We start from the raw sequence: 12,808 nt of genomic DNA, 5'->3' as shown, positions 1-12,808 counted from the left end.
CACTTGCGCACTTGCAAAGTTGCGCACTCGTTTTACGCGCGGATTCGACTCGTCCAATGAGCGCTACGGAAGCCGAGCGGTTCCGACTCGCTGCGCTGCTTGCTACGACGTTCCGCTTCCTCTCCAGCAGGTTCCTCCCCGGGCCGGACCAGACGCTCTCTGGGGGGAAAGAGAGATTAGACGAAAGTGCCCGCATGTTTAAATTCTCTATCACTTTTTGAAGCTCGAGGGCGTTTGTGAAATCTCAGCGTGGAAACTGGGCTCCAGAAAGACTCGGGGGAAGCAGACGCGGGGCGGAGTTTGGAGAGTTGGTCCGGAGTGCGGTTGTTTTTTTCTGCGGTTCACAACAACCGGTGAGTTATGATCAGCTCATTCAACACACTGCGCCTCCGTCTTCACAAATATGTGCTTTATTTTCACAGAACTTCCGTTATCGTTAGCTTTTATTATCTTTCTTTTTCGTTTTTTTATGCCTGTGTAACTTCTTTTTTCATCACTGGGAGACATTTTCCCTTCCTCCTTCTAAAGTCCAGCAGACTGAGGCTGGCAGTGTTGGTTCAGACTGTGGCTGACTTTGTTTTTACTCACAACACTGTGATCCAGACGCACACCAACACCTCTGTACTTCTCTACCCAGTGGTGAAGAGGGCACTGTTATGGCTACACAAGTAGAACTACTGTCACATGGCTCAGAGTACTGCTGTTACAAAATACTAGAGTGAAAGTACTGCTCAAACATTACTCTTTAATCTGGTGTAATGTTTAAAAAAACCATGTAGAGCAAATGTAGATTCCCTCTGACAAAACAATCCATTTGGCTGATAATGAAAGATGCAAATTGTACTTATGTATATGTAAAACACACACAAAAATACTTGGTAATGTAGTAATTTGTTACCTCCAGCCCAGTTAGTACCATGTGTGTCCTAAACATGTGGTAATAGCCCCTGGCATCTGGTCTCCATGTTCTATGAAGTAAATCACAATTGTTTTATTTAAATATGATTTATTCAGAATTCTTTTTTATCTTTAATTCTACAGCTTCACCACAGACACCGCTCATTCTGATCAATACCTCTTCCCTGACAACACACAAGTCCTGTCTCTGTGCATTCAATACTACTCAGGTTAATTCTTTTATTTTAGAGCTTCTTAAAGTATATTTCTGTTTATAGAATGGAAAAAAAATATACTCTAGTCAAAAAAGTAAGGGTATCTGTGTTACAATCTAGATTGGTTAATATTTTAGTTGGTCCTGATTGACAGAAAATGATTTTTTAATTGATTTTGTATGAAAAAAAAAGCTATTACTTGGTAATAAGTATATAAAAAATGCAATTATCTAACCATTTGTCTGTCTGTTTTTTGTTAAAGAAAAACAGGAAACACTACGGATAATGAACGGAATACAAATGAAACCTAATTTTATTGGACACTCTAATCAAGGGCCGTTTATTAAATTGTGAGCAAACATCCATCCGTCTTCGATGCTTTGCCCTGAAGGGTCATAGTGGGGCTGAAGCCAAGCACTCCTGCCTCACAGCAAGAAGGTCCTGGGTTCAAATGCCGACCTTTCTGTGTAGAGTTTGCATGTTCTCCGTGTGTGTGTGTGTGTGTGTGTGTGTGTGTGTGTGTGTGTGTGTGTGTGAGCGTGTGTGTGTGTGTGTGTGTGTGTGTGTGAGCGTGTGTGTGTGTGTGTGTGTGTGTGTGTGTGTGTGTATTCCCTCTGGGTATCCCGGTTTCCTCCCTGTGTTGGCCCTGCGATAAACTGTCTTGGTTATTTGGCTCCAGTGACTTTGAAAAGAATAAGCAGCTCAGAAAATGAATGAATGAAAATATTGTCATGGTCAGGCCAGAGCACTACGCTGCACCACTGTCCCCCGATAAGAAAACTACAGAAAGGGAAGTATGACTAGTTTTTCATATAGATGACTTGTTCTGTATATACCCGTCATTACTGTTTTGACTGCGTTAACCAAAAACTAATTTCTCTCAGCTTTTGGCATCAATGTCTCTGATTTCCTCAACCACACACACATTATTTGTGTATTGAGTGGGGGATAAAAAAAAAATAGACAAAAAGGACTAAAGTTAGACTGAGTCTGGATCAGTTTTCTGTATCTGATCCGGGATTTCAGGCGGATCGTTGTGATCTGTCAAGATGTTGACACAGGGCCGAGGCTGCTATTTGAACAACAGGATAAGGTGTTCATGCTGGGCGTGCAGATGGACAGTGTTTGTGCTCCACTGACTGCAGCCGGCCTGACTGATCAGGCAGCGTACCGTAAAACATTGACAAAATGTGTCTCTGGACGTCTGTACTGCCTGTGTGTTTTCACACCTGACTGCATGTAGGTTAATGCTTCTGTGCGACTGAATGAAAAGAGGTGGAAGTGGGCTGTGTTTGTGTGTCGGCTTCATCACTCCTTCCAGGAAGTCCTCCACAGAATTTCCTTTTATAGAAGCCGAATACAAAAGGCTTGTTGTCCGCTTCCTGTAAACAGCTCGGCCATCGTGTTTGCCACACTCTGGTTGGCCGGCGTGTGTCCTGTGATTCCGCGGCCTTGGGGAGTTCCAGGATGAGGAAGCGGGCTTCTCTTGACGGTGGCCGACCGAGGGAATAGAAAGTGCTCTGATGCAATGCAAGGGTGAAAAATGAGGAATCGATAGAGGGACGGGCCTGGCACAGACGCGCCGTTATCAGACGAAAGTTTCTTTGAATTAGGAACAGATGAGACTTCAGTTTAGCGCTGACTGCCTGTGAAATAGTGTGGTTTGCAAATGTATTATTTTTACGGGGAGGGAATAAACACTGCTCAAGGACACATTCCCGATTTATTAATTTGCCAAACACCTTGTTTGACAATCAGAGTATTGTTTTGTGAAATTGTCCCACGCAGAATCATACATTGATATCATGATTTCGATTGCCACGTAAATTGACATGATTGTTGGCAGTATAAAGATTTGGGCAGTCTTGCAGTTCAACAGTCAACCACTACATGATTTTTGAGGCTGTTTGACCTAAAAAGTTAAAAGTTGTGAAGTGGAAAGTTATTGAAATGCAATAAAAATATGTTTTGTTTCAAATTCATGAATAGTTTTTATTTCAGTAATGATCAGTTTACTCGTGCAGCCCAAGATACAAGCATTCTACCGTGATTCCTCAGGGAAATAGACACGTGGGTGCTGATGCTTTCTAGCTTTGTCTGCATACCAGCTGTTTCTAAATTGTAGGTAAAGGTTGAATTTCTCCTCGGAAAAACTGCCGCATCTGAAGATAGCAGTAACTCTGTTATGAATGAGCAGAAACAGGTTTAAATGTGTCTAACTCAGAGTCCATGTGGCTTTATTGGCTTATCACCCGCTGATCATAGAGCAAACAAAGAAAGACCAACTGACGATGGCACACTCCTGTGGTTAATTAATAATAAATATCTTGATGGGTTTTCTTATCTTCCTCTTTGTTTTCTTGGACTATATAATTAACCGGCAGGCTGACAGGTGTGTCCTGAGCCTGCCGCTCTGCTAAAGTCTGGATCAGGTGTTACAGGAAATGGATTGAGGGATTGATTGTTATCGATCTCACACCTCACCCCTCCATGCTCTGACTGATCACGTTTTTTTTCTTTGTTGTTGTTGTAGGAACACACAAAGGCTGAAAGGATAAACCTGTACAGAGAAAACTTGAAGAAAGGTAGGCTATGCCAAAATAATGTTTGAAATCATTTAAGAAATATTAAAAATTGAGTGTACATTTAAAAAAAAAAAATCCAGAGGATCTCTTCTCTCCAGGATTATTAATATTTTTTTGAAAGTCCTGCTACATGGTTAAAGCGTGGCGATAATCTTGAGCGTTGATAGGCGTGCTGAGTAGTTTCTGAATCATGGCAGTAACAGCAGTGTGTGTGTGTGTGTGTGTGTGCAGCCTGGAGCCGGTAGCGCTGGTGTGTGCACCTGCCTGCTCTCCGCCCCGTGAGCCGCTTACCTCCGAGCTACAGAAAAAAGACGTTCGCGTACGCACAGTTGAGCCTCTGTTGGCTGCGGGCAGGGAATGTGTGTGAGGACTGAGGCCTGCGTTGGGAGTGTGTGTGTGTGTGTGTGTGTGTGTGTGTGTGTGTGTGTGTGTGTGTGATGAAAGGGGGAACACGCCCAGGCTGTGCGCTCGCCTCGCAGCTATGAAATTCCTTCTGTGAGACAACTTGTCTCAGCATGGCCAGCTGGTACCCAACACACACAGACACACACACACACACACACTCACACACACACAATCTTTGAAAATGCACATTGAGGCTGGACTGCAACTAATTTTATCCCGCCGGGGCAAGAGTACACTTGTCCCATCCAGAGCTGCTGAGGAATGAGGCGGCCTGCTAAGACCTGCCCCGCAGAGGGCGAATAGGAAGGCAGAGGGGCAACGACGACGCAGTGCGAGCTAAGTAGATAACTGAGCGCCACGTTCAAGGTGCTCGCAGGCGCCGGGGATCAAACCTCTTCCTTTGTTTGCCTGGTCTTCTGTGAGACGCAGAAGAAGCAACAAACAGGTGAGTGCGTCTGGTCTGATGCGTTGTGTTTTCTTTTAATGAATGTGGCTTTTGCCACATGGGAAAGTTTGGAGGACGGTGTGCTTTTTGATAAAGCTGTAAATACTTACAGCCTCGTACGGATGTGTATGCAGTTGGGGACTTTTGGCAAAGCGGTGTGTGTGTGTGTGTGTGCAGTGGCTTCTTTAGTAGTTGAGATCAGGCGTGACGTCTGAGGAGAGTGTATGCATCTGTTCGGTCTGCAGCGCAGACACAGGACGAGGTTCACAGCTAAAGCAGAGGTGATAGACTCGTCTATAAAAAGAAAAAAAGAAAACAAACTGGAGCTGTGTCATCAGCAGTCAGACACCGGAAGTGAGGGAACCTTTGTTTGCTTCCTGTTTCCTGTGTGACGTCGCCAAGAATGCAGGCTGCAGCTCGCCGCCAATCAAACTGCTTGCTCTGCAAATCTGGAAGAGGGTTTTTTTTTCTTTTTTCTTGAGGTTGATGGTTTTCGTGTGTGTGCGTGTCTGCCTCTCCGCGTTACTGTCTGCAAGCTCAGTTTTCACCATATTAGGGTAATGGATTAAACTCAAGAGTTTCTGAATACTGTGGAAAGAAGCGGTCGAATGAAGAACTGTCAGAACATTGAAACAATGTGGAAAGACTCTCTGTGTGAAGCACATAACGGAAATATATAAACAACATAAAGTACATAAGCACTATTATATAAGCACTATATTTTACTCCTTCCAGTCCTGCTGTGTGTATCGGTGTGTTATGTGCAAAACAAATGTACGTATTTCATTGACACAGTCATTTTATGTTAAATAAAATGACTGTGTCAATGAAATATTTAGGTCTGTCTTTCTTAATTCACGTTTAATTCATTTGTAAGGAACAGTTTTCATGTTTCCTTCCCTCTAACTGTAAACCTGACATGTAAATATCATTAGTCAAATGAGCTCTCTTCTCATATTTGAAGAGTCAAAGTAATAATTAAATTCTCGTGTATTCACTGACAGAATAAGAGTAGTTCAAATACCTCTCTCTCTGTCTCTCTCTCTCGCTCTCTCTCTCTCTCGTCCTTCCTCATTCATTTGAAACCATGACTTGTAAATTGCCAGCGAGACTCAACACGTCACTTTGCCCATTCAGAGTTGCTTCCTGTTTGCGCCCGGTTCCTTTTACTCCGGCACTCAGTTGCTGATCTTTAACTCGTGGCATGGATGGATTTGTTAGCGCCGTGTAAGTTTTTAGTTTGTCGCCTCTTTCCACTTTCAGCCGGTTCCCTTTTGATTTTATGTTTGGCACAAAGTGCTTTGAACTGAAGCTTGAGAAAAAGGGAAGAGCGGCGTTTCTGCAAACCGGACGCTCCTGATTGAGTGCGCGTCGCTCCCGCCCTGCAGGTGAACGTGTGTGTAGATGTGTGACAGCGGACTGTGTGAGGACAAGCCCCCCGCCCCCCCTGTCAGGATGAGCAGCCAAGGAGGAGCCAAGGACCCCCAGTCAGCCAATCACAGCTCGCGGCCGCTGCCGTCGGTCCCGGAGGAGAGAAAGTCCAGAAACAAGATCATCTCTATGTTTGCCTCTGAGAAAGGTGAGAGACGAGGGGAAAGCGCCGACGTCAGAATGCGTCTGTTAAACAGTGCGGGACGGGCTGCATGAAGCAAACTGGTCTTGACATTCGACGTTGATCTGCAGGAGGTCGGAAGAAGGACCGGGACAACAGGCCGGAAATCTCTTCCCCCTCTGACTTTGAACACACTATTCACGTGGGCTTCGACGCCGTCACCGGAGAATTCACTGTAGGTATCTCCACTGAGTTGAAAAAGTGATTTATCCGCTGGTGCCTCATTGTTACAACTGGTACTTAAGAGTCATCATAAAAGATGAAGAAAGTCAATCCTGACTGAATCACAAAACATTTACCTGGATCTTGTCACGTTGCAGTTCATATCCAGGGAAATTGTTCTGCTGATTCGGCTTGAATGGCTGGGTTTCCTGTTTTCTGTTCCTGTACGATATTTATGAGTCATTTATGGAGTATTTTTGGTCACTGCTGTTACATGGTGACTATTTAACCAGGTTACCACTGCAGGTCAGGTTGCAGTGTGAGGATGAGGATCGTGAAGAGAAGTTAACACCCAGCTGCTGGAGTGTGTGTCTCGTTTGGTCAGAGTGTGTGCTCTCTAAACCTCGTGTCTGTGTGCTTGTTTGTCCAGGGCATGCCGGAGCAGTGGGCCCGTCTCCTCCAGACCTCCAACATCAGCAAGACGGAGCAGAAACAGAATCCTCAAGCCGTCCTCGACATCCTCAAGTTCTACGACTCCACCAGTGGAAAACAGAAATACCTCAGCTTTTCCGCCTCGGGTCAGTTTCGCTTTTCTCTGCCCATAAATCAAACTCCAGTTTTGTAGCTATTCAGACTGTACTGACATTTTCTCTGGTGTTACTTTGAACCTGTTTAGATAAAGAGTCACAATCGGTAAGTAACTCTAGTCCAGTTTCTTTGTAACATCACTGTTATCACATGGATCAATACGCGCCTGTCTTCTTGTTGTTGAATGTATGGATGTCTGCTGTCGCAGCCAGGCAAACAGGGTACGACAACTTCTCCATCAAGAAAGGATGGCGATGACGATGATGACGATGATACACCGCCTCCAGTCGTGGCTCCGCGGCCAGAACATACAAAATCAGTGAGTGCATTTGCTGAGGATTTATGTCCTTCAATTTTTTTTTTTTGTTATCATTATTGACCAGTAAATAGCTAATTTTTAGTCTAAAAATATTAAGATTTTTTTAATCAGTTTATTTTTCATTGGAGGCCATCACTGCATTTTGTCTTTTCTGACCAAAGAAATGACAAAACCTAAGCTTATACTATTTTTCACATTTTTTGGAGATGCGCCTTTACTGACTGAGTTCACTGTCTGACTTCAGGAATTTGTTACATTTTGTTGTTTACAGTTACTTCCTGGTCAGTGAAGGCAAACTTTTGCCACCTTTTCGTTAAACTAGCCAGACGAAAAGCTTACAGTCTGCTGCGCATCAGTTTATTTTCGAATTCATCGAAACACATGAAAATGTATCTTTCTCGTTTTGTGCCAGGTGTACACGAGGTCCGTGATCGATCCGATCCCGGCTACGGAGACGGACGGAGCCTCGAAGGCAGCCGACAAACAAAAGAAGAAAGGAGGCAAGATGACCGACGAGGAGATCATGGAGAAGCTAAGTACGTAAAAAGCCATGAAATGCAGGCAGGAGCAGAGGTTTGTCTTGCTTTAACTCTGGAGTGAAACATTTATTTGATTAATTCACAGGAACTATTGTCAGTATTGGAGATCCCAAGAAGAAGTACACTCGCTACGAAAAGATTGGCCAAGGGTGAGTTAAAACACTGAAAACTATAATATAACTGCTGTGATTCCCTCTTTAATAGAAAAAAAAGTCATGCTGAATGAGGTTAAATGACTCAAAAATGTTGTTTACTGTAGGAGTGAGTGTGTGTGTGTGTGTGTGTGTGTGTGTGTGTGTGTGTGTGTGTGTGTGTGTGTGTGTGTGTGTGTGTGTGTGTGTGTGTGTGTGTGTGTGTGTGTGTGTGTGTGTGTGTGTGTGTGTGTGTGTGTGTGTGTGTGTGTGTGTGTGTGTGTGTGTGTGTGTTTGTCCTGAGATCTGCTCTCGGTATTGATGTAGGAGAAACCTCATTTTAACTCATCGCTGCATTTTAATTTCTTATTTATTTTTTTTTTTAACTTCCAGGGCTTCAGGCACTGTTTACACAGCCATAGATGTTGCAACAGGACAAGAAGTGAGTGCAACGTTTCTGACTCTCCCACTAAAAAAAAAAAGAAAAAAAAAAAAATCTATAGTCAGTTCCGCCTGAACCGTCTGCAGACTTTCTCACAGTCGAGCGTCTAATATTGTCGTCATGAGATGAATCCACCGTCCTGGATTCAGTTCAACTTTATTTGCATCGTGCCAAATACGACACGGTCGTCTCAAGGCACTTTTACAGAGAACAAGGATGTATTCCGGTGATCACTCTCAGTAATTGTGGAGTCAAATGAGTTTCACTACTGCTTTTCTGGCAATAAAAAAAAAAAATATATATCTGAAACCTGTCAGTGTGACAGAGCTGCAGCTGCAAGAGATTTAAAGTGTTCCCAGTTTAAACCTTGTGTAGTAATGAAGAGACTAATTTTAGCGTGAAGGAGAACAAGGGGTACGTTCACAAGCTGCTGTGTCCTGCAGGTGGCCATCAAACAGATCAACCTGCAGAAACAGCCAAAGAAAGAGCTCATCATTAACGAGATCCTGGTCATGAAGGAGATGAAGAACCCCAACATTGTCAACTTCCTGGACAGGTGAGGCAGACGGCCTCAAATGTTTAAATTCTTTCAGCTGTGAGTCATCTACAGCGCGGATGCGAGTGACTGTCTTGCACGTGTCTGTTTCAGCTTCCTGGTCGGGGACGAGCTCTTCGTGGTGATGGAGTATCTGGCCGGCGGCTCGCTGACCGACGTGGTGACGGAGACGTGCATGGACGAGGCGCAGATCGCTGCGGTCTGCAGAGAGGTCAGAGTTCAGACCAGATCGAGGTTATTTCAAAAGTTTTCAGTATGGATACAGGTTTATAACTTTTATATTCTCGTCCGTGTTGCGTTCAGGTGCTTCAGGCTCTGGAGTTTCTTCATGCCAACCAGGTCATCCACAGAGACATCAAGAGCGACAACGTGCTGCTGGGGATGGACGGATCAGTCAAACTTAGTACGGGAGCACCGACTCACACTGAATAAACTGTTTTGGAAATGAATGCTCTCATTTCAAACTCTTCTCTCTCTCTCTCTCTCTCTCTCTCTCTCTGCAGCTGACTTCGGCTTCTGCGCTCAGATCACTCCTGAGCAGAGCAAACGCAGCACGATGGTCGGGACTCCGTATTGGATGGCTCCCGAAGTGGTCACCAGGAAAGCTTACGGGCCCAAAGTGGACATCTGGTCTCTGGGGATCATGGCGATAGAGATGGTGGAAGGAGAACCTCCGTATCTGAATGAGAACCCTCTCAGGGTGAGTGAGTGTGTGTGTGTGTGAACTGCCATCTGTGTGTTGAGGTTTGCTTGAACTCACACTCAGTAGTTGAGTTTCATTCAAACCCAGGCAGACACAGAAAAGAAGGAAATACTCATGTTTCAGCTGCTGGAGGCAGCAGTGATAAGTATCTCAGACTACAGTACAAAGGAAAAGTATCAAGTATCAGTGTCGCTGAGCCGCTTAACTACACCAACAAGTAAAGCTGGTAAAATACCTCCCGAGTAGATTCCTGACTTTCAGAATCCGTCACGTTTCCTCTAGCGCCACCGCATGGCTGGATTAGATATAGAAGGCAGAGAGTCCGTAGAGGCTGTGCAGTACTTCTGAGGATGGTTTTCTCACCGTGCTCCTCTCCTGCTTTCAGGCGCTGTATTTAATCGCCACCAATGGGACTCCTGAGCTGCAGAGCCCGGAGAAGCTGTCTCCGATCTTCAGGTCCTTCCTGTCTCGCTGTCTGGAGATGGACGTGGAGAAACGAGGCTCGGGCAGGGAACTGCTGCAGGTACAACAACCCTACACTCTTATTGTTTTCAGTGAAGACGCAGACATTCAGGATCCCACAAGAAGCTATTATCATATTTTCTTGCAGTATTCTGTTGAAGGATTGTTTGTTTGCAACCTTCTTTCTTATGTTTTATTTTTTTTTTATGTTACAGTGTGATTGTGCTTAAAGACCCTGTCAGTCAAATTGACATTGTGAAAGAGTTTGGTGCATTGTTGCAACTCCTAATAGCACTAATAACAACTTGTCAATATAGGAACAATTTTGGCATTTTTAAATCTAATAAAGCCAATAATATAATAAAATATTTGATCTATTAATAGAATATTTTGCCAGTAATGTGATAAGTAGCATTAAAGAATAATTTCAATCTGTTCAGCTGCAGCCATTAATGTAAAAATGCAGAAATAGCTCTGTATTTGTATTTGTTGGAAACAAAAGCAGTTTTTCAGGATTTGTGCAGTTTTTTTATGAACATGTCATCCATTATAACTATTTTCCATGATATTCATTCATTGATGATATATACTTTTCAACATCCCGTCTGCCATTGTTGTAAAAACAGTTTCACTGTATTATTACATGATTGCCATGTTATTACATTAAGATTGTCTAAAGTTATGTTATTACTATGTGATGCATCTACTTTTGAAAGTACTATGATGGACTAATTTCAAATAATTCCTGAACTGCATATAACGCCTGTCCTGATCACTATTGTAAAACATGCTCCTTCATCTGTGTGCAGCATCCATTCCTGAAGCTGGCCAAGCCTCTGTCCAGCCTCACCCCGCTCATCCTGGCAGCCAAGGAGGCCATGAGGAGCAACCGCTGAGCCTCGGTCCCTCGGGACCGCCACGACTCCAGCCAGCAGCTTTCACTGCTCTACCTTCTGACGACTATCAGCCTCTTGCTTCTCTTTGGTTTTATTTTTGTTTGTTTTAAAGATTACATATCGCTGCTCACCTGTGTTATTTCCATCATAGGTTGGGAACCACTGCCCTATGTTGTCCTCTGTTTTGTTTAAAGCGTCGTCTCTGTTGACTCTGGATATCAGGAATGCAATATTACCGGTATTTATGACACTTTGCACACAGCAGGTCGACATATAAGTGCTCCACAGCGTGACGTGTCTCTCAACTCTTGCAAAAACACATTTATATTGGGAAAAAATAAAAGGAGAACAAATTCGTGCGGGACGGTCCAGGAAGGGAAACTTTTTTGAAGTAATGAATTCACTCCGTATCTGCTCAATGAGTGGTTGACGTGCATCCGTCTGGCTGACTGTGAGTTCCATGTGTGTGATCACAGGAAAGAATTGCCATTGTGCACAAATTAACATTATATTTTTAACTGTTTCTTCCAACTTTTTAAGCCTTTTTTTTTTTTGTAAATGCGATAAATGTTTTCCTTTTGCATCTTCTGACATCAACTGTCACGCTTGTCGTCGTCCTTCTAGACTCATCGGTTGGACTCTTTGCAGCTGGTTCCTGTAGCTGCTGTTGTTAACTGGGTCCAATGAAATTTGGAATGAGGAATGAAAAGCTGCAGTGTGCTACAGTCGTGCAGGTTTGCAGACAGAGCAGTCTTTATGCGCTGCAGTAGCCATGCCAGTGTTCTCTTCTTACCCTGTAATTCACTGAAAATCAAGCCATTCCAGCTTATGGTGGAAATTAGGTTTTTGTGTTTTCTTTTTTTTTTTTTTTTTTAATTTCTTTCAGTATATTTTTTTTGTACAACAAACTTTTTTTTAAATGCCTGTATTAGTGGATTCTTCTGCCCTCGTGTGGCAGTTGAAAATATCACCAGGATTAAAAACACAGGGCTTCGACTTTATAAACTATCCAGACCTTTGGAGTTTATTCTACAAGCTATGCAAACCAGTCGGCCTTTTAGCATTATGTGCCTAAAAAAAAACTACAATTCTCTCAGTATGATGCTGCCGGTATGCTGTGTTTGTGTTTAGCTGTGCCTTTTTGTGATAAATATCATTGTGTTGCTTTTAGTGCAACTCAAATACTGTATGACATTGTCGGTTTGAATGTGTTGAACTGGAGAACATTTTTGTATATTATGTAATGTCCTGTATTTTATAACAGCATTTTTTTTTATGTATAGCGTTGTTTCATATTTGTGACTAACAAAAAGGAATAGTCTGATTTTGGTTTTTTTTTTTAGACATTTTTCTATATTAGTTGAACATTAGTTCCCTGAGTCATCCAATTAAAAACTTCAAACCTGCTGAGTTGGCAATCATGAAACCCCCTCAGAGTTAAGGAGTACTTGGATATAGTTTTATTTTTGAACCTGCTTGGAGTATCAAATCACTTAGTTTCCCTCGTCATTTTACAGACAGTTGAGACAATCAGTTTGAATTTTTTTTTTTTTTAAATTGTGCATCGTTTTGTGGCTTTTGATCAGATCACACATTCCAGTTCTGCCATCGAGCTGTGTGAAAAAGAATGTCTTGTTTATCATGAAACCAAAATGGCATCCAGTCAAATCCATGCAGCATGTAACTTATTAAAGTTGGACCCGAACAAGTCGTGTCGGTTCATTCGCGTTATTGATGAACTAGTGAGTGTGTTCTCTGATCACGGATCATTTGAACCAGAACCTATATTGTGAGGCTTTGTGTCTCTTTCAGTGTGAAGATGCTGCTTATTTGGAAATCTGTTGCTCCACA

The 12,808-nt window shown here is 43.2% G+C and overlaps 1 protein-coding gene across 3 annotated transcripts; it reads left to right on the top strand.

The window, feature by feature from the left end:
* Positions 1–103: 103 nt before the first annotated feature.
* LOC115407315 (serine/threonine-protein kinase PAK 2-like) lies at positions 104–12,045 on the top strand. Of its 3 annotated transcripts, XM_030117701.1 has the most exons (16): positions 104–353; positions 3,646–3,697; positions 5,936–6,126; positions 6,231–6,334; positions 6,752–6,899; positions 6,998–7,014; positions 7,118–7,228; positions 7,641–7,764; positions 7,853–7,916; positions 8,292–8,340; positions 8,784–8,896; positions 8,990–9,107; positions 9,200–9,299; positions 9,400–9,596; positions 9,985–10,122; positions 10,871–12,045. In XM_030117701.1, exons 3-16 carry the CDS (start codon positions 5,952–5,954, stop codon positions 10,955–10,957), a joined length of 1,545 nt encoding a protein of 514 aa, XP_029973561.1. In that variant the 5' UTR covers positions 104–353; positions 3,646–3,697; positions 5,936–5,951; the 3' UTR covers positions 10,958–12,045. The 3 variants fall into 3 exon arrangements, with proteins under 3 accessions (XP_029973561.1, XP_029973563.1, XP_029973562.1); XM_030117703.1 differs by lacking the exon at positions 3,646–3,697; XM_030117702.1 differs by lacking the exons at positions 104–353; positions 3,646–3,697 and adding an exon at positions 4,295–4,547.
* Positions 12,046–12,808: the final 763 nt, after the last annotated feature.

The sequence above is a fragment of the Salarias fasciatus genome, chromosome 19 (genome assembly GCF_902148845.1).
Source record: "Salarias fasciatus chromosome 19, fSalaFa1.1, whole genome shotgun sequence".
In the NCBI taxonomy this organism is placed as follows: Eukaryota; Metazoa; Chordata; class Actinopteri; order Blenniiformes; family Blenniidae; genus Salarias; species Salarias fasciatus.
Note: the sequence above shows the minus strand (reverse complement) of the source record. Positions and strands in the feature narration are given on the sequence as shown.

Coding starts and splice junctions, on each gene's coding strand:
- LOC115407315 (XM_030117703.1), top strand. CDS start 5,952: ATGTGTGACAGCGGACTGTGTGAGGACAAGCCCCCCGCCCCCCCTGTC. Junction 7,229..7,640: donor GGCCAGAACATACAAAATCA/GTGAGTGCATTT, acceptor GTTTTGTGCCAG/GTGTACACGAGGTCCGTGAT. Junction 7,765..7,852: donor GGAGATCATGGAGAAGCTAA/GTACGTAAAAAG, acceptor ATTAATTCACAG/GAACTATTGTCAGTATTGGA.